This window comes from Choloepus didactylus, chromosome 12 (assembly GCF_015220235.1).
Source record: "Choloepus didactylus isolate mChoDid1 chromosome 12, mChoDid1.pri, whole genome shotgun sequence".
Lineage (NCBI taxonomy): Eukaryota > Metazoa > Chordata > Mammalia > Pilosa > Megalonychidae > Choloepus > Choloepus didactylus.
The window spans coordinates 40,842,654-40,864,507 of record NC_051318.1 but is presented as its reverse complement, the minus strand read 5'-3'; the positions used below and the strand labels follow the sequence as shown (position 1 = coordinate 40,864,507).

Sequence of the window (21,854 nt, the reverse complement as noted above, 5' to 3'; positions counted from 1 at the left end):
TACACCCCTGGGAGTCAGGTCCCACGTAGAGGGGAGGGCAGCTAGGTCACCTGCCAAGGTGGCTTAGTTAGAGAGAGAGAGGGCCACATCTGAGCAACAAAGAGGCACTCGGGGAGACGCTTAAGCACAATGATAAGCAGGGTTAGCCTCTCCTTGTAGCAACCAGTTTCACAGGGGCCAGGCCCAAGACAGAGGGCTCAGCACATCAAGCCGTCAGTCCCCAATGTTTGTGAGAACATCAGCAACAATCCAGGTGAGGAAGTCCCAACACCTCTGCATCCTCCCCCAGCTCTTCAGGGAGGCCCCGAATATATATTTTTATTCTCCACCCAAATTACTTTAGGATGTGTTGCTCTTTCATTCTAATCCACACAGACCTACCACAGCTCACTTCCTATTCAAAGTTCCATGTAATTGTAGTGTTTGAACAACCTGACTGTAGAAGTTACATTGTTTAGAAAATACAGATCCTACACCAAATAAACATCTCTTCCCTTGGTCTCACATGGAAGTTGAAGTTTGAACACAGTCAGTTTCAACCTTTACCCTTTGACCCGATTTCCTCTAGTCTTAACCAGATCTGCTTTATTCATATCTCTAATTGAAGTCTGGGCTCTGTTTCAGCTTTTTTTTTTTTTAACAGTTGCTGTATGCGTAAATACTGATATTCATATCTGCCGAGCTCTAGCTCTGAGTTTCTGGTATAACAAAGATACCCAGTGTTCCAGAGACCTATCAGGTAATACATTAAGGATCAACATCTCAGAGTTTGGAGACAGCCATTACAATTCTGGAATAGATTTGACTGCTGTAAGAGCTTACATATCTAGGGACCATTACAATAATCATTTCCCTGTTAGGCTGTGCTCTAAGATTTAATTATGAGTTTACACATTGTAGTTAGTCCATTTTGGTGAGGCATTACAGTGTTTGCCTTGGTTTCTGGCGTACTTCACTCAACATGCTGTCTACAGGATCCATTCACCTCGTTGCATGTCTCACAGCTTCACTCCTCGTAGTTGCTCAATATTCAATTGTATGCATACACCACAGTTCACCATTCTGTTCCTCTGTCAGTGTACCATTAGGTCACCTCCACCAATTGCAAATCATGAACACTGCCTCCACAAACACCAGTGTGCAAATGTCCACCCATGTCTCCACACCCGGATCCTGCAAATACACACCCCATAATGAGGTCATAGGACCCCATGACCCCACGTACTCAGCTTCGTGTGAAGCCACCACAGTGACCTCCAGAAAGGCTACACCATTCTGCCTCCTCATCAGCAGTAAATAGGTATGTCTCTCTCTCTCTCTCTGTTTTCTCCAGCACTTTTACCTCTATTTATATTTTTTCCTACAATCTTATAGAGATATATTCACATAACATACAACCATCCACAGTGTACAATCAGTTGTTCACAGCATCACAGTTGCACATGTATCACCACAGTCAGCACTCGAACATATTATTACGAAAAAGTGTTTTTTTTTTTTGGCAAGTAATAAAAAAGATAATAAAAATAAAAATAAAAATGTCATACAATATAATAGTAAGGACAAAAAACAATACCACTACCAAGAATCCCATAACCCTCCCTTATATCCCCCTCTCATACACATTTAACTTTGGTATATTGCCTTTGTTACATTTACTGGAAGCATACTGGAATGTTACTGTTGCCACAGACTCCAGTTTGTTTTGATTATGTTTTTTCCCAAATACCACCCCTTTTTCTCAACACTCTGGATGGTTGACATTCATTTGTTCTCCCACATGTGAGAACATTTTTATATTTGCACATTTTAGCAACAGTCATTGGCCACTCCAGTTTATGTCAAGTTATACAGTCCCAGTCTTCATCACCTATCTTTCCCTCTGGTGTCATACATTCCCCTAATCCCACCTCTTTCAGCTTTACTCACAGACATCTTTGTTCCATGTACTTGCAATATTGTGCTACCATCACACAGTATTATGCTATCCATTTCTGGATCTATACAATCATTCCTGCTGAACATTTCTGTAGTCCTTCAGCATCAAATGCCTGATCTCTACTCTCTTTCTATCTCCTGGTAGCCTGTGTTATCAGCTCTTAATTCTCAAAGTTTGCTTATTAGTGTTATTTCATATTAGTGAGACCATACAGTATTCATCCTTTTATTTCTGGCTAACTTCACTCAACATAATGTCCTCAAAGTTCATCCACGTTATTATATAATCCAGGTCTTTGCTCTGTCTTACAGCTGCATAATATTCCATTATGTGTATATACCACACTTCGTTTATCCACTCATCAACTGATGAACATTTGGGCTGCTTCCATCTCCTGGCAATTGTGAACAGTGCTGCAATAAACATCAGTTTACAAATGTCCGTTTGTGTCTCAGCTTTCAGTTACTTTAAGTATATACCTAGCAATGGAATAGCTGGGTCATATGGCAAATCTATTCTTAGCTTCCTAGGAAACTCCACACTGTCTTCCAGAGTGGTTGCACCATTCTACATTCCCACCAGCAATGAATAAGTGTGCCTCTTTCTCCACATCCTCTCCAGCACTTGTCCTTTTCTGTTTTTTGGATAATGGCTATTCTGGTAGGTGTGAGATAGTATCTCGTCGTTTTAACTTGCATTTCCCTAATAGCCAGTGAAGTTGAGCATTTTTTCATATGTTTTTGAGCCATTTGTATTTCCTCTTCAGAACAGTGTCTGTCCATGTCTTTTGCCCATTTTTTAATTGGGTTGTTTGTCTTTCTGTTGCTGAGTTGTAGGATTGCTTTATATATTTGGGATATTAATCCCTATCTGATATGTGGTTTCCAAATACTGTCTCCCCTTGTGTAGGTTTTTTTTTTACCTTTTCAACAAAGTTCTTTGATGTGCAAAGTGTTTGATTTTGAGGAGATCCCATTTGTCTCTTTGTTCTTTGGTTGCTTGCACTTCTTTAAGATAGTGCCCTCCATTTTCTTCTAATAGTCTTATGGTCTTAGCGCTTATGTTTAGGTCTTTGATCCAATCAGTTAATTTTTGTATAGGGTCTGAGGTAGGAGTCCTCTTTCATTCTTTTGGAAATGGATATCCAGTTTTCCCAACACCATTTATTTAAGAAGCTGCTCTGTCCCAGTTGATTTGGCTTGACTGCCTTATCAAAGATCAATTGTCCATAGATGCAAGAGTATATTTCTGAACACTCAATTTGATTCCATTGGTCGGTATCTCTGTCCTTATGCTAGTACCATGCTACTTTGAGCAGTGTAGCTTTGTAATATGCTTCAAAGTCAGGTAGTATGAGCCCTTCCACTTCACTCCTCTTTCTCAAGATATTTTTGGCTGTTTGGGGCACCTTGCCCTTCCAAATAAATTTGGTTATTGGTTTTGCTATTTCTGCAAAGTAAGTTGTTGGGATTTCAATTGGTATAGCATTGAATTTATAAATCAGTTTAGGTAGAGTTGACATCTTAATTACATTTAGTCTTCCAATCCATGAACATGGTATGTTCTTCCATTTTTTTAGGTCCTGTTCAATTTCTTTTAGCAGTTTCTTGTAGTTTTCTTTGTATAGGTCTTTCGTGGCCTTCGTTAAGTTTATTCCTAAATACTTGATTCTTTCGGTTGCTATTGTAAATGGAATATTTTTTAAAATTCTTTCCTCTTATTGCACATTACTTGTGTATACAAACACTATAGATTTTTGCATGTTGATCTTGTAGCCTGCCATTTTGCTGTATTCATTCATTAGCTCTAATAGCTTTGTTGTACATTTTTCTGGATTTTGTACATATAGAATCATGTCATCTGCAAACAGGGAAAGTTTTACTTATTCCTCTCCAATTTGGATGCCTTTTACTTCTTTCTCTTGCCTAATTGCTCTAGCTAGAACTTCCAGCACAATATTGAATAACAATGGTGACAGTGGGTATCCCTGTCTTGTTCCTGATCTTAGAGGGAAAGCTTTCAGTCTCTCTCCATTGAGTACGATATTAGCTGTGGGTTTTTCATATACTGCTTTTACCATATTGAGGAAATTCCCTTCTATTCCTATCCTTTGATGTGTTTTCATCAAGAAAGGATGTTGAATTTTGTCAAACGCCTTTTCTGCATCAATTGAGATGATCAGGTGGTTCTTTTGCTTTGATTTATTGATGTGGTGTAGTACATTAATTGATTTTCTTATGTTGAACCAGCCTTGCATACCTGGAATAAACCCTACTTGGTCGTTGTGTAATTCTTTTAATGTGCTGCTGTATTCGATTTGTGAGTCGTTTGTTGAAGATTTTTGCATCTATATTCATTAAAGAGATTGGTCTATAATTTTCTTTTTTTTGTAGTATCTTCATATGATTTTGGTATTAGGGTGATGTTGGCTTCATAGAATGAGTTGGGTAGTTTTCCCTCCTCTTTAATTTTTATGAAGAGTTTGTCGAGGATTGGTATTAATTCTTTCTTGAATGTTTGGCAGAATTCACATGTGAAACTATCTGGTCCTGGGCTTTTCTTTTTTGGAAGCTTTTTAACGACTGACTCAATCTCTTTACTTGTGATTGGTTTCTTGTGGTCTTCTATTTCTTCTTGGGTCAATGTTGGTTGTTTATGCTTTCCTAGGAAGCTGTCCATTTCGTGTCAGTTGTCCAGTTTATTAGCATATAGTTGCTCATAGTATCTTCTCATTATTTCCTTTATTTCTGCAGGATTAGTAGTTATGTTTCCTTTCCCCTTTCTGATTGCATTTATTTGCATCTGCTCTCTCTCTCTCGTTTTGTTTTTTTGTTAGCCTAGCTAGGGGTCCATCAATTTTGTTGATTTTCTTGAACAACCAGCTTCTGGTTTTGCTGATTCTCTCTACTGCTTTCCTGTTCTCAGTTTCATGTATTTCTGCTCTGATCTTTGTTATTTCTTTCCTTCTGTTTGCTTTGGGGTTTATTTGCTGTTCTTTCTCTAGTTCTTCCAGGTGGACAGTTAATTCCTCAATTTTTGCTCTCTCTTTTCTTTTAATATAGGCATTTAAGGTAACAAATTTCCCTCTCAGCACCGCCTTTGCTGCATCCTGTAAGTTTAGATATGTTGTGTTTTCATTGTCATTTGCCTCGCTCTATTTACTAATTTCTCTTGTAATTTCTTCCTTTACCAACTGGTTTTCTAAGAGTGTGTTGTTTAGTGTCCATATATTTGTTAGTTTTTCTATCTTCTGCCTGTTATTTCCAACTTCATTTCATTATGATCTGAGATAGTGTTTTTTATAATATCAATATTTTTAAATTTGTTGTGGTCTATCTAGAAAATGTTCCATAAACACTTGAGAAGAATGTGTATTCTGCTGTTGTGGGATGTAGTGTTCTATAAATGTCTGTCAAGTCTAGTTCATTTATCATATAATTCAACATCTCCGTTTCCTTGTTAATCCTCTGTCTAGATGTTCTATCCATTGATGAGAGTGGTGTACTGAAGTCTAAAACTATTACTGCAGCATTATCTGCTTCTCCTTTCAGTGTTCTCAGTGTCTGCCTCATGAATTTTGGGGCACTCTGGCTTGGTGCATAAATGTTTATGATTGTTATGTTTTCTTGGTGAATTGACCCTTTTATTATTATATAGTGTCCTTCTTTGTCCCTTGTTTTACTTTTGAAGTCTACTTTGTCTGATATTAACATAGCTACTCCCACCTTTTTTTGGTTGCTGTTTGCATGCAATATCTTTTTCCAACTTTTTCCTTTCAGCCTATTTTTGTCCTTGTGCCTAAGGTGAGTTTCTTGTGGATAGCATATAGATGGGTCCCGTTTTTTAATCCATTCTGCCAGTCTGTCTTTTTATTGAGGAGATTAATCCATTAACATTTAGTGTTATTACGTAAGGACAGTACTTTCTTCTATCATTTTGTCTTTTGGACTTTATATGTCATGTCTTATTTTCTCCTCTCTCTCTTTTCACCCTTCCTGATAATCTTCATTTCTATACTCTTCTCCAAACCTCTTTCTCCTTATTTTCCTATCAATCTGTAGCATTCCCTTTAGTATTTCCTGTAGCGCCAGTCTCGTATTCACAAACTCTCTCAGTGTCTGTTTGTCTGAAAATATTTTAATCTCTCCCTCATTTTTGAAGGTCAGTTTTGCTGGATATAGAATTCTTGGTTGGCAGTTCTTCTCTTTCAGTATGTTAAATATATCATACCACTGTCTTCTTGCCACCATGGTTCCTACGGAAAATCTGTGAACAGTCTTATCAAGCTTCCCTTGTATGTGATGGATTGCTTTTCTCTTGCTGCTTTCAGAATTCTCTTTGTCTTTGACACTGGTCAATCTGATCAGTAAATGTCTTGGAGTACGTCTATTGGGGTCTATTCTATTTGCAATACGCTATACTTCTTGAATCTCTAATTTTCTGTCTTTCATAAGAGTTGGGAAATTTTCAGTGATTATTTCTTCTATTATTCTTTCTGCACCTTTTCCCATCTCTTCTCCCTCTGGGACACCCAAAACGCATATGTTTGTGTGTTTTGTGTTATCACTCAGCTCCTTAAGACCCTGCTCATATTTTTCCATTCTTTTCACCATCTGTTCTTTCATGTGTGTGAATTCAGATGTCTGATCTTCCAGTTCATTCATCCTTTCTTCTGCCTGTTCAAATCTGTTGTATCCCTCCATTGTCTTTTTCATCTCCTCCATTTTACCCTTCATTCCCATAAGTTCTCTCATTTGTTTTTTCAAGTTTATGAATTCTTCCTTATGGTCATCCAGTGTTCTTCTTATATCCTTCATCTCTTTTGCTATGTCTTCCCTAAGTTCACTGACCTGATTTTTTAATTGATTTAGATTTGTTTGAATATCTCCAATTAGTTCTTCCTTCAGCTCAATGAATTGATTTAGCAATATTTGCTTCAACTCCAGTATCTCAGTTGAACTATTAGTTTGTTCCTTTGGCTGATCCATATTTTCGTGTTTCCTAGTATCACTTGTTATCTTAAGCTATCTAGGTATGTGACTTTCTTGATTAGTTTATTCTGGAGCTTGTTTTTACTTTTACCTAGGACTTTCTTGTTGGCTGGTTTTGTTCTCTAACTTTTGGTGTTTAGTTCAGCTTATTCTAGACCTTTAACATTAGATTCTGTTTAATTGATCTGAGTTTTTCACTTCTTGTTTTTCTGTTTCTTGCCCTGCCTCTATGGAGCCTTTTTGCATGTGATCTCCTCAGATATTGTCAGTCCCAGTCAGATTTTTCCAGTACAGAGGAGTAGGAGGGTATGGAAGAGGGAGGAGACTATGGAGTTTCCTTGAAAATGAGACCCTCCTGTGAGGCTTTTAGACTCTGTGCTTCTCCTATGCTGTCCAGCAGGTGGCGCTTGCCAGCCCGCAGTTCCCCCACTAGTATAAGGAGGCTGGGAGCCTTTAGTTCTCCACATGACCCTAACCCACTCCCGGACATGACTGACTGAAGCTAGTTTATGAATTCCAAACCCTGGGATCAGACTTCCCAAAAGGGCTGGGAAGTTATAGTCTTTAGCGAATCTTCTCTGCAACTAGTCTCACTGCTTTGTCTCTCAGAGCTACCTTAGCTCTGCTCTTGCCTGGGCCCAAATTGCAAGTCTTTGAGGATTTCTGTAGTTGGCTTCTTAGAGTAATTATTTTAGAAAAAGAGAAAAAAATTAAAAAAAGAAAGGAAGGGCCCAGTATGGACTATTTACAGTCTTTGCAGATCTAATGGGCTATTGAAATGCTAAAAGACCAGGAGTTGAGGGTGATCAAGTAACAATCAAGAAAGCATAGTAGCTGGCTTTTCAGACAAATGCTCTCCCTCCCTGGATTTGCATATGTGTTTGATTCTGTTTGAGCTCCCACCTTCTCCGGATTATATTCACCTGACTCCAAAAAATCTGTTTTTATTTTGTTTTCTATTTTTCTGTTGTTTTGCTAGCCCTATGTCCTCTCTGCTGGGCTGACTGCTCCCAGATTTTCCGGTGTCTGCTCTCAGTTTATCTGTGGTTGCAGTTTTTGTTCTCCCTTTCTGGGGACTGTGGCTGGCAGGGAGGGGCACAGGCCCCCCGGCTACGAGGACTTACAGATTTTGCTGAGCTCAGTTGTTCCACACATTCATGAGTGTTGTATGAAGTTTACCCAATCCCAAATTCCTCTCTGATGTAGGGTCCGTGCAGTTTCTGGCTTTCTACCAACTGCCCTGGAGGAGTAACTACAACCTAGATCTCACCACTCTGCCATCTTGCCCCACCCCCTTTGTTTACCAGCCTTTTTAATTTAAAGCTTTCTGGGAGATATGTAAAGATATCTCATCAGGGTTTTAATTTGCTTTTCCATGATTACTAATGATTCTAAACATGCTTTATTTTGCTCATTGCCCTCTTATTAATTTACCTGCCAATCTCTTGCCAATATTTGACTGCATTATCTTTTGCTTACTGATTTGTAGTTCTTTATTATATGTGTGCAAATGTCTTCTACCATTCTGTGGCTTGCCTTTTAATTCTAATTTTAATGTAATTAGTTCATATTATTTAATTTAATGTAATTCAATTTATAAATCTTTGGGTAATTGCTATTTTGTATTCTGCTTTAGAAATTTTTTTCCTGCTCTGGAGTCATGAAGATAATGTACATTATCTTTTAGAAGCTTTATTGTTTTTGCTTACATATTTATAACTACAATCTATCTGGAATTGATTTTTTGCACATAATGTAAAGAAGGGGAACTTTAAAAGACAATCTTTACTGTTCTATAAATCCAGTGTTAATATATGCATGGGTTTGTTTCTGGAGTCTCTATTTTTTCCATTGGTCTATTTTTCTATCTTTGTGCTTATACCACAATGTCATCAATTATATAGCTTTATATAAAAGATTCTGATATCCAATAGAGCAATTATCTCACTTTCCTCTTTAAAGAGTATTTTACCTATTCTTGCTGGCCTTTTGCATCTCATTTTCAAATTAGCTTGACAATTTCTATAAAGAGTGCTGAGATGTGTATTTGAATTGAACTGAAACAATACATCAATTTTTAGGAAAACTGACATCTTTATAACATGGAGTCTTTCAATTCATTATCATGGTATACGCCCCTGTTCCGGTTTGCTAATGCTGCATTATGCAAAATAGCAGAAACGGATTGGCTTTTATAAAGGGGTTTTATTTGGTTATAAATTTGCAGTTCTACAGCCATAAAAGCATCCAAACCAAGGCACAAACATGAGTATACCTTCACTGGAGAAAGGCCATTGGTGTCTGGAAAACCTCTGCTGGTGGAGAAGGCACGTGGCTAGCATCTGCTTGCTCCCAGGTTGTGTTTCAAAATGGTGTTCTCCAAAACATCTAAGTATCAGCCAACGTCAGGAGTCCGCAACTCTAAGCATCCCTGAGCTAAGCCAGCAAGTGTGTGGGTCTGTGCCAGCATTTATAAAGGACTCGAGCAAACTAATCAAGACCCAGGCTGAATGGGCGGGGTCACATCTCCATGGAAATAATCTAATCAAAATTATCAGCCACAGTTGGGTGTGTCACATCTTCATGGAAGCATCCCTAATCCGAACATCCCACAAGACTGGATTAAAAAATCATGGCTTTTTCTTGGGGGACATAATATATCCAAACTGCCACACCCCATAGTCATACCGGATTTTTCTCTCCATATTTTATATGTTTCTGTGTAAAAGTCTAAAACATAAGTTGTTACATCAATTTTCAGTATTTGAATATTTTTAAACTATTACAATAGTATTTTTAAAAAATTTCATTTGTTTGTTGTAATTGTAGAATATAATTAATTCTTGTATAATAACTTGGTATCCAGCAACCCTGTTAAACTCATAAACTAAGTTCTATAATTAACATGTGGATTAAAATGCATTTTTTGTGTATTTAATTAAAAAAATAAGTTCTAATGAAGAATTATCTAATTAGTCTTCCCTTTTGATTTTCATACTATTTATTTATTTACTTATGCCTTTCTTCACTTGAAATCAATTAGGCAAATGAATTCAACTTACATAATAAAACTACAACTGAGACAAGCCTTCCAGAAGAGCTGTGATACGAGCTCAGAAGACATTCTCCCCAATGAAACAACCATTTAATCAATGAAAATTACAGAAAAAAAGACAAACATTTAATGTCTCTGGAAATTGTTTTAAGGACATATAGAATATGCATAAACATTTATTTAAGAAAATACACTAAATCTCAGCAAGAACAGTGACAGTTTGTGGCAACTGAATTACAAATTCCCCACACCCAACACCAAGTTACGGAGGTTCTATTCTAAATAGAATTTTATTCTAAAATGTCCAGTTTTAAGCAAAAATCTATGAGACATATAAAGGAAAAGGAATGTGTGACTCATGTACAGCAAAAAGACCAGGCATCAAAAAAAAAAAACTCTTTGAGGGGCCCCAGATGTTCAAAGAGCTAAAGGAAACCATATTTAAAGATTAAAGGAAGATATGATAACAATGATTCATCAAATGATAATAATAAAGAGACAGAAATTATAAAAATAAAGAACCAAATGGAAATTCTGGAGATAAAAATTACAATATTAAAATGAAAAATTCATTAGAGGCTCAATAGTAGGTATAAATTGGCAGAAAGAATCAGCCTACTCTAAAATGGATTAACAGAGATTATGCAATCTGAAGAACAGAAAGTAAAAAGGATGGATAAAAATGAACAGATCTTCAGAAAAATGTGGTACACCATTAAGGGCACCAACATATGCAAAATGGGGGAGCTGGAAAGAGAGACAAAAAGGACTGAAAAAAGTATTCACATAAATAGCTGAAAACTTCACAAATTTGATGAATAACATTAATTTGCATATCTGAGCTCAGTGAACTCCAAATGGGATAAAGGCAAATAGAACCACACCCAGACACATCACAGGGAAAATGTGAAAAGCCAAATATAAAGAAAAAATCTTGGAAGCAGCAAGAGTAAAACAACTCATCATGTACAATGGAACCTCAACAATATTAACAGCTGACTTCTCATCAGAAACAATGGAGACCAGAAAGCAGTGAAATGACAAATTCAAAGTGCTAAAAGAAAGTTTCTTATAAATATGGTGAAGTTTCTTACAATTAGTGACATATGCTTAAATTTACATGGCAGGAAGAAGTGGCTAGGAGTGGGTAAAAGATTCAAGACTTGTCAATTTCTTTGGATGAATCAAAGTTACTATTTTATTTTGATCTCAATATATTTGATATATTGAATTAAGTGACGATATACTGGAGGAAATGCAAGTTAACACGCAAAATAAAACCCTAGAAAATGCTCCTATGATTGGATGAAAAATTTCACACTTACACGGCCTTATATGATCTGGCACTTCATTTCTTGTAAACTCATCTCTTACAAATCTTGCTCTTGCACACTGTTCGAACCACACTTTTTATTGTTATTCCTAAAAACAGATATGCTCTTGAGCTAGGGTCTTCACATTGGCTGTCGCCGCTGGAAATAAATTTTCTGTAGGTATCTAAATGATTAATTTCCCCAATTCGTTCAAGTGTTTGCTCAAATATGACCTTCTTAGTGAGGTCTATCCTCCAAAACTTACTTAAAATTTTATTCCATCTGAAACCCCACTCTATACTCCTGATTTTTCCCTACTCTTCTCTTACTTATTTATTGTATCTAACATTTATTATCTACTTCCCAACTCACCCTACTCCTGCTGGAATTTAAGCCTAATATGGGAAGGAAACTTAGTATGGGAAAGGACTGATTTATCTCCAGCACCTTGAACACAGCTGTCAATCACAAATATATTTACCAAAAACATTTCTCACTATTAACAGTGAATAAGAATTGGTTGCATTGGTTTGAGCAGTGCAACCAGTTGAGCAAGGCAGGTGTTTAGAAGGAATCTTGGTGTACTTTAAACATTTGAAAACTGACACTTGCATATCTGTTTATTCTGGAAAAATGTTTAACACGAGGACCCGCTGAGTTGCTTTCTTTTGTGGAGATTTTTTTTTAATCTCCTGAGTTGTGTAAAACTTGTACTGCATCTTAGTCTACTGGATCAGTTTAAAACACAGTACTGTAGAAAGCTGAGACCAAGCTATCCTTCAAATAGTATAGAAAATGGAAAGTATACAAGTAAATTCTACTGAACCAAACAACAACAACAAAAAAAAAATCAATGGATATGCAAAGGATATAATTATTCAGAAAAATATAAACATGGGGAAATGTTCCATATTGTCAGTTACCAAATAAATTCCAGTAAGCCATTTTTTTTGGTTTCAAATTGGTAGAAGAATCAAAAATAACAAAAATCAAGGATTTCAACAATTTGATGTCAAAGGCCCTCTCAAAAACTCTATGGAAATTGTTAACTGGTACAGTCATTTTGGAAAGGCATTTCTCAAAAATTATCAAGAGTCTACAAATGTTAATTACCCTCAGATTCAGTATGCTCACTTCTAAAGAACCAATTCCAAGAGTTAATGAAAAATACAGAAAAGTTACAAATTAAAAATTGTTTTTGATAGCATTATTTACCTATAGTGGCAAAAAACTGGAAATCACATGAATTTTCAATGTTACACAAGACAAGTAGGTATTTCCATGTGGTTGGCATATTATGCACACATTAACATTCTTGTGAACCCAAAATTATTAATATTTTTGGAAATTTTTTTATAAAATTTTGAATGACAATTTACACTACATAAATATGAATATAAAAGAGCCGGGAAGGTCTAGTAATGGATGTTGGTGAGAGTACTGCAACATTGTGAATGTGATTAATCCCACTGAATGGTATGCATGGGAGTAGATGACATGGGAAAATTTATGTGGTATATATGTTTTCACAATAAAAATAAAAGCTTCTAAAGAGACGACAACTAAATGCAATACATGATCCTGGACTGTATCTAATAATAGAGGAGAAAAGGCCCAAAAGGACATTATTAAGGCCTATGAAAAAATTAGAATATTAACTGAAAGTTTTATATCACTGTTAAAGTTCCTATACTTGATAACTGTACTTAAGGTGGTTACGTAAGTAAATATGCTTGTTCTTAGGAAAATGACATGAAGTATTATGTGTTTAAAGAGCATGATGTATACAACCTACTCTCAAATGTTTAGAAAACAGACAGACACATAAGATGGACATATAAATATAGAGAAACAGCAAGTGAAACAAAATGTTAAAATTGATGGATCTGGGTATGAGGGGCAGATATGTTGGAGTTCTCTATATGGGTTCTGTATTATTTTTACGACGTCCTGCAAGTTTGAAATTATTCCAAAATACAAAGTTTAAGGAAGAAAAAAAAGCTGGGAAGGAAATGGACCGAAACATTAAAAGAGGTTGCTTTTAAGTAATGGGTTTTACAGGTAATTATTTTTCCTTTCTTTTTCATCTATGCTTTTCTGTCCTTTTGATTTTCTAAATGAGACATGATACTTCAATAAAAGTTAAAATGTTGGGGTGAAAGCCAGAAAAAACTACAGTGAAATCTGGCTCATTAGACGAAGATAATCAATCTCTTTTCAATTATTTTTTCCAATGAATAACATTGTGAAATTCAAAACTATTCCTAATCTTCAAGATTAACACATTATATGTTGTAGTTTTTAATATTGTTCTAAAGGTGCTTGGATGTTGCAAAATTTGGGGATCATAAAAATAACCATTTTATAAGAGTAAATAAATAAGACAGTACTTCTGAAAGTTAGAAAAAGTAACTAACTAAAACAAAGAAAAGGTATCTGCTATGTACACTGTAACTACTAGGGAAAGGCAGTTTGTGAGCCTCTGATAGATGTTCTCTGAACTTCCTGAGAAGACAGAGCACTCAGAAAGAAGTTAATTTTTCCCAACAGATTACTATTGCTCCAAAGATTCTAAACTACTGGGTTTTTTTTTGTTTTTTTTTTTTTAATTTTTATTGAGATTGTTCAGATAACATACAATTATCCAAAGATCCAAAGCGTAAAATCACTTGCCCCTGGGTACCCTCATACAGCTGTGCATCCATCACACTTAATTTTTGTTCAATTTTTAGAAATTTTCATTACTCCAGACAAGAAATAAAGTGAAAGATGAAAAAAGAAAAAAAGAAAAGGAAACTCTAATCCTCCCCTATCCCTAACCAACACCCCTCAATTGTTGACTTGTAGTATTGATATAGCACATTTGTTACTGTTTATGAAAAAATGTTGAAATACTACTAACTGTAGTATATAGTTTGTAATAGGTATATAGTTCTTCCCTATATGCCCCTCTATTATTAACTTCTAATTGTATTGTCATACATTTGTTCTGGTTCATGGAAGCGAATTTCTAGTATTTGTACAGCTGATCATAGACATTGCCCACCATAGGATTCAGTTTTATACATTCCCATCTTTTGACCTCCAACTTTCCTTCTGGTGACATACATGACTCTGAGCTTCCCCTTTCCACCTCATTCACACACCATTCGGCACTGTTAGTTATTCTCACATCTTGCTACCAACATCCTTGTTCATTACCAAACATTTAAGTTCATCCTAATTGAACATTCTGCTCATACTAAGCAACCACTCCTCATTCTTAAGCCTCATCCTATATCTTGGTACCTTATATTTCATGTCTATGAGTTTACATATTATAATTAGTTCCTATCAGTGAGACCCTGCAATAATTGTCCTTATGTGTCTGGCTTATTTCACTCAGTATATTGCCCTCGAGGTTTTGTCATCAACCCGTTTTTTTTTTTAATATGGTTTTGTTCACTCACCATACATTCCATCCCAAGTAAATAATCGATGGTTCTCTGCATGGTCATACATTTATGTGTTCACCACTTTCACCACTATCTATATAAGGGCATCTACATATCTTCCACAAGGCAGGAGGGAGAGTCAAAGAAGGTAGAGAGGCAAAAGAAAGAGGAAAACCAAATGACAGCTAGGAAGCAGCAAAAGGAAAAATAACCTTAAATCAAAGTAGAATAAAGAATCAGACAATAACATCAATGTCAAGTGTCTAACATGCCTCCCCTATCCCCCCTCTTATCTGCATTTACCTTGGTATATCACTTTGTTACATTAAAGGAAGCATAATACAATGATTCTATAGTTACAGTCTCTAGTTTATGCTGATTGCATCCCTCCCCAAATGCCTCCCCATTTTTAACACCTTGCAAGGTTGACATTTGCTTGTTCTCCCTCGTAAAAGAACATATTTCTACATTTTATCACAATTGTTGAATACTCTAGATTTCACAAAGTTACACAGTCCCAGTCTTTATCTTTCCTCCTTTCTTGTGGTGTCTCACATGCTCCCCACCTTCCTCTCTCAACCGTATTCATAGTTGCCTTTGTTCAGTGTACTTACATTGTTGTGCTACCATCTCCCAAAATTGTGTTCCAAACCACGCACTCCTGTCTTCTATCACCCTGTAGTGCTCCCTTTAGTATTTCCCGTAGGGTAGGTGTCTTGTTCACAAAGTCTCTCATTGTCTGTTTGTCAGAAAATATTTTGAGCTCTCCCTCATATTTGAAGGACAGCTTTGCTGGATATAGGACTCTTGGTGGGCGGTTTTTCTCTTTCAGTATCTTAAATATATCACATCACTTCCTTCTTGCCTCCATGGTTTCTGCTGAGAGATCCACACATAGTCTTATTAAGCTTCCTTTGTATGTAATGGATCGCTTTTCTCTTTGTCTTTGACATTTGATAATCTGATTATTAAGTGTTTTGGCGTAAGCCTATTCGTATCTCTTCTGTTTAGAGTACGCTGCGCTTCTTGAATCTGTAATTTTATGTCTTTCATAAGAGATGGGAAATTTTCATTAATTATTTCCTCTATTATTGCTTCTGCCCCCTTTCCCTTCTCTTCTCCTCCTGGGACACCAATGATACGTACATTATTGTACTTTGTTTCATCCTTGAGTTCCCGGAGATGTTGCTCATATTTTTTCATTCTTTTCTCCATCTGCTCCTTTGCGTGTAGGCTTTCAGGTGTTTTGTTCTCCAGTTCTTGAGTGTTTTCTTCTGCCTCTTGAGATCTGCTGTTGTATGTTTCCATTGTGTCTTTCATCTCCTGCGTTGTGCCCTTCATTTCCATAGATTCTACTAGTTGTTTTTTTGAACTTTTGATTTCTGCTGTACATATGCCCAGTGTTTCTTTTACAGCCTCTATCTCTTTTGCAATATCTTCTCTCCACTTTTTGAATTGATTTAGCATTAGTTGTTTAAATTCCTGTATCTCAGCTGAAGTGTACGTTTGTTCCTTTGACTGGGCCATAACTTTGTTTTTCTTAGTGTAGGTTGTAATTTTCTGTTGTCTAGGCATGGTTTCCTTGGCTATCCAAATCAGGTTTTCCCAGACCAGAACAGGCTCAGGTCCCAGAGGGAAGAAATATTCAGTATCTGGTTTCCCTGCAGGTGTGTCTTAGAAAATTGCTCCACCCTTTGATGCCTCAGGTCACTGTGCTTTTCTGCCCAGCAGGTGATGCCTGTTAGCCTATAATCCTTGAACGGTGTGAGGAGGTATGGCTGTGTTCCCTCAGGCTCTGGGGTCTGGTTCTGAATGGAAAGGGCCCCAACCCTTTCCTCCTAGAGAAGACAGACCCCCCAGGTGGAGGTCGTTAGCATTTCAATGGTCTTGCTCTCTGCTTGTGCTGTCTCCACCCTTCCCCTGAGTCACAGCCCTGGAAACTGAAAATGACTGGGGCTTTCTCCACTGAGCCAAAAAAGAAACAGATAGTCCCTTTCAGACCCAGTCCAAGGCGACCCCCTGGCTCTCCAAGGTCAGTCGTCACCCAAAGCCTCTGTCTGTTTTTTGGGGATGCGTACCTGTAGTGAGCAGTTCACGCTCGCTACTTAAAACCCCAGTTGGGGCTCAGCTGAGCTGTATTTGCTTGCTGGGAGAGAGCTTCTCTCTGGCACCACGAGGCTTTGCAGCTTGGGCTATGGGGGAGGAGGCCTCACGACTTGGATCTGCAGGTTTTACTTACAGATTTTATGCTGTGTTCTCGGGCATTCCTCCCAATTCAGGTTGGTGTATGATGAGTGGATGGTCTCGTTTGTCCCTCCGCAGTTATTCTGGATTATTTACTAGTAGTTTCTGTTTTTTTGTAGTTGTTCCAGGGGGACTTAGTTTCCACTTCTCTGTATGCTGCCATCTTCCCAGATGAGTCTAAACTACTGTTTTTGAAATGTGCTGATCTGTAGGCCACTGAGAAAAGCCTGAATGTGCTCTTAGATTGTCTGATAGGATACAAAAATTCTCTTAGCAGATGAGATTTTGTTTCATTTAAAATGCATTACTTATTCTTAATGTGGCAGCCAGCCTCAAAGATGGCCCCCAATGATCCACATCTCCTGGTATTCATGCTCTTCTGTTGTTCTTTACTACCCTGAATACAGGCAATCTCTGTAACAAACAAGACTTTGTGGAAATGCCTGTTCGTGACTTCTCAGCCCAGGTCTTCAGCCTCCACATTGTGAGGACACTTAAGCAACACCAAGGAAAGGGCATGTGACAATGTAATGAATCATCCTGCTAAAAGACAGTGAAAAACTTAGTCCTCCTGCCACAGCCAAGTGAGAGAGCAGCCATTTTGGAAACCAATCATCCAGCTCTAGTCAAGCCTTCAGAGACTGCAGCCATAGCAAAAACCTTGACTGTATCCTCACAAAAGACCCCAAGCCACACTCAGCTAAGTCACTCCTGATTTTCTGAACCCCAGAAAATGTGAGATATAAATGTTTGTTGTTTTAAGTCACTAAGTTTTTGGGTAATTTGTTTCACAGCAGTAAACTTACACTTAGTTAACCATCAACAACTACATAATATATTTTGGTTCTTGTTTCCCAGGTGTTCTTATCTAGACAGACTTATATGTTTCCTTAGGAATAAAGAGGGTTATAAAAAGAGTACTTTTAAATCAATAGAAACATTTCCTCTGAGGTAGATTGGTTTGTAGTTATTAACAACAAGAAAATTAAGGTTGACATAGGCTAGAAATATGTAAGAAAGACAAATTTATTAGTTTTTCATAATCATAGGGAGTGCTGCCTAATGATGTGACTAAAACATGCTACTACTAGCTATTGTTAGTAAAAAAGTAAATTTGGGGTCACTGATGTTGTTAACTGGTAGGCTCTAGAACTATTTACCCAGTACCATGTAACCACCATTAGAAATGCATGTCAGATAGCAAAGGCTAGTAGAGAATATTCAGTACATGAGTCACAGAAGACAGGTATATTTTTCTTTTACTGGGCAGAGTTTTACATGGAGACTAAATGTGAGTTCCTTAGTCTCTTAAGCACCTCGTTCTAACCACATTAATTGAAATGTTAACATGGAAGGAAATAAAAACAATGCATGTAAATCATATGGCTTTCTCCAAAAAGTAACAAATAAAAACTTTTGTAGTAATAAAATCCAGATACTTACCATGTGTGTTAATGAATCCAAAAGCAGTTTTCTCCCAGATGGCTTGTCAAAATCAGCAATAATCCAGAGTGTGACTGCAGAAATTACATCACCATCTGAAAATTTCAGATAGTCTGGTCAAATGAATTCTTTTAAAAATCAGACTAAAAGCTGGGAACATATCCATTTAACAAAACAGATAAAAATTATAAGCTTGTGTGTGTACCCATCTATCTATCTATTTATCCATCTATAGTGACACATACAGTAAAATGCTAGAAGAGTAATTCATTTTATAAGCTTTATATGAGCTCAGAAAGAAAGAATAGTCCCTAAGGGCATATGTGTAGGTTACTTTTAACAGTAGAGACAAATGTATTAGCTTATCAAGGTTCCAGTGATGCTAGGCAAAACTGTCTTCTAGGTACATTTCTAAAAAATAAAATAAAGATATTTGTACCTTCAGTGGATTGAATAGTGCCACCACCACCCCCTCTACCCCACCCCCCCCATTCCTGTTCACCACAAAACTAAAAATGTGACCTATATGGAAATAGGGTCTTTGTAGATGTTTTAGTTGAAGATCTTGAGACGAAACCACCTGGATTTAGGATGGGCCTAAATCCACTGACAGGTTTCCTTATAAGAGGAGAGGACACAGCAACATAGAGAAGAAAACCATGTGAAGACAGAGGCAGAGAAAGGAGTTACACTGCCACAAGCCAAGAAATGCCTGTGACCACCAAAACTTGGCAGATGCAAGAAAAGATTCTTTCCTAGAGTCTTCAAAAAGAGCATGTCTCTGCTGACAACTTGATTTTGGATTTCTAGCCTCCACAACTGTGAGAGAATAAATTTCTGTTGTTTTAAGCCACCAAGTTTGTGGTAATTTGTTATAACAGCCCTAGGAAACTACTAATACAATATCCCACATAAGTGTAAAACCAGATACAATAAAGCTGTAGAAAACAGAAATACTGGCTTACAATTTAATTATTTCAAAATGTTTGGCTATTAACTTGGTCTAATTTGCATCACCTCATGCCCTCAACATTGATACAATTCTCTTTTCAGGAAAATTTGAAAATTAGAAAGCCCTGGGGAGAAACCGTTTTTAGATGTGAATTTCCAGTTAGATGGATTTAATTTCATCCAACCTTAACATATAACATCTATGGAGGTACTTATTTGGCCCCTCATTAAAACCTAGGGAAAAACTGGTCCACTGGAATGTTACCATATGTGTCAGTTTGAATGTATTATGTCCCCCCAAACACCATTATCTTGAATGTAATCTTGTGTGAGCAGACCTATCAGTGTTAATTAGATTGTAATTCTTTGAGTGTTTCCATGGAGATGAGTCCCACCCAACTGTGGGTGATGACTCTGATTGGATAATTTCCATGGTGGTGTTGGCCTCCCCATTCAGGGTGGGTCTGAATTAAATTACTGGAGCACTATATAAGATCAGAGAGAAGGAGTAAGCTACTACAGCCAAGAGGTTCACTTTGAAGAAACCACAGGAACTGCAGACGAGAGACAGTTTGAAGATGGCAGTTGAAAGCAGACTCTAGCTCTGGAGAAACTGAGAGAGGACAAATATCCCAAATGAAACTAAGAGTGACATTTTTGAGGAACTGCAGCCTAGAGAGGAATGTCCTGGGAGAAAGCCATTTTGAAACCAGAACTTTGGAGCAGATGCCAGCCACGTGCCTTCCCAGCTAACAGAGGTTTTCTGGACACCATTGGCCATCCTCCACTGAAGGTACCTGATTGCTGATGTATTACCTTGGACACTTTATGGCCTTAAGACTATAACTGTGTATCCAAATAAACCCCCTTTTATAAAAGCCAATCCATCTCTGGTGTTTGGCATTCTGGCAGCATTAGCAAACTAGAACACCATAGATGACCCATTTTTAACAATTGTAAAAAAAATGCTATTTCAAAAACTTCCTCCTGAAAAGATTTGAAACTAGTTATTAACATCCTCAGTAATATCCAACTATATAAAAATCGGCTTTAGTTAATGAAAGAAACAAATGAAACAAAAAGGATAGCTCTGATTCCATGTGCAACTTTCAGAAGCAATTTAAGATTAAGCATAAGGTACTAACATTCTTTTTATGTGTTATGAAAGGTAGAGAATTCAGATGACTTAATGTCAGCACTTTTACCACAAGAGCTAATAAACTGAGAAATTTTCAAAAGTGCTAAGTAAATTTCTAACACTTTTATTACTTCTTTACACATATACATTAAATTCTAGTAAAACGAAATGAACAGTTTTTCAAATTATTAAAGTATTCTACACTGCAAGAGATTTAACAAAAGGGCATTAATTAAAGGCTAACTCATTTTGATGCCCAGAGTCAATTTCTGAAATACAACCAGAACCTATAAAGGCTCTTTTTTCCTAATTTTTTTCTTCCCTATTTTTGTCTTCTTTTGCCTTCTCCTCACACACTTGGAACCTTAACTTGACATAACATGGAACTGCATTATGTTTTATTACTTTTGGATTTCTTGTAGACAGACCACTTCATGAACATAAAATCATGGAATCTGTAAGAAAGTAACCCCAGGGCCATCTGGCCCAATCTTGGATTCACTCTAGAGCATTCTCAAACACTGGTTGATTGACTTCTACTTAAATCTCTCTAATGATCTGGATATTATGCTTTTTATTCGTGTATTATAAGAGATAAATTTACATAGTCTTGAAAAGGTTTTATTACTTTGGTAGAAAGACGAAAATAGAATAGCTTGCTTTAAAAAAAAAAGGCATTAACAGCCAAGATAACCCCCTTGGGCATATAGAATTAGCAAGGATAGGAGGCATCATTTTCTCAATGCAATACTTAAATCCTAACAAATTTGAAACTCTCAAATTAAAAGGCCATTAGTCAAAATAGCAACCCAAAAATCTATTATGCAAAACATCTTACTAAAATTACAAGTTTTTGATACTCTAGGAAAGCATTCAGGAAAATAAAATTTGCTTATTACCTCCTTGGGTTAAATAATGCATGTTCTCTGCAATTACAGCAGTCTTATCTTGAGAATCCAAAAAAAAGTAAGTGGAGAAATCTTCAACATTGGCAGTTACTGAAAAATTTCACATTAAATGTTAAATAAAGAATAAATAAAATATTTACAAATTAGTAAGCATTTGTAGAAAAGCAAAGAGAGGATTCTTTTACCTGATGTAGGTATTAAATTAAGATACTGTTGTTTAGAGTGCAAAATCAAAGAATTTATACGGGGTACAACAGTATTCTTATCCATAAGGAAATCAATTGCACTCATTTGGTCATTTAATGTGCCCTAGAATAACAAATATTATTATGTTAAGTACAGGCAATTCATATATACATGTTTCTAAATTATGCAGAGAATACATTAAAAATTTTGATCTAAAATTAATCAAAAATAATATGCAATTTAGGATTCTTG

The 21,854-nt window shown here is 36.6% G+C and overlaps 1 protein-coding gene across 1 annotated transcript in view; it reads right to left on the bottom strand.

Annotated features, from left to right (window-relative positions):
- Positions 1-21,854, bottom strand: part of UGGT2 (UDP-glucose glycoprotein glucosyltransferase 2) — a 319,097-nt gene that overhangs the window by 117,515 nt on the left and 179,728 nt on the right. Inside the window, exons 18-20 of the mRNA XM_037799694.1 lie at positions 21,602-21,725; positions 21,408-21,506; positions 18,420-18,514 (exon numbers count right to left, since the gene is read on the bottom strand). Coding sequence (XP_037655622.1) covers positions 18,420-18,514; positions 21,408-21,506; positions 21,602-21,725 — 318 coding nt within the window. The remainder of the gene's footprint in view (positions 1-18,419; positions 18,515-21,407; positions 21,507-21,601; positions 21,726-21,854) is intronic.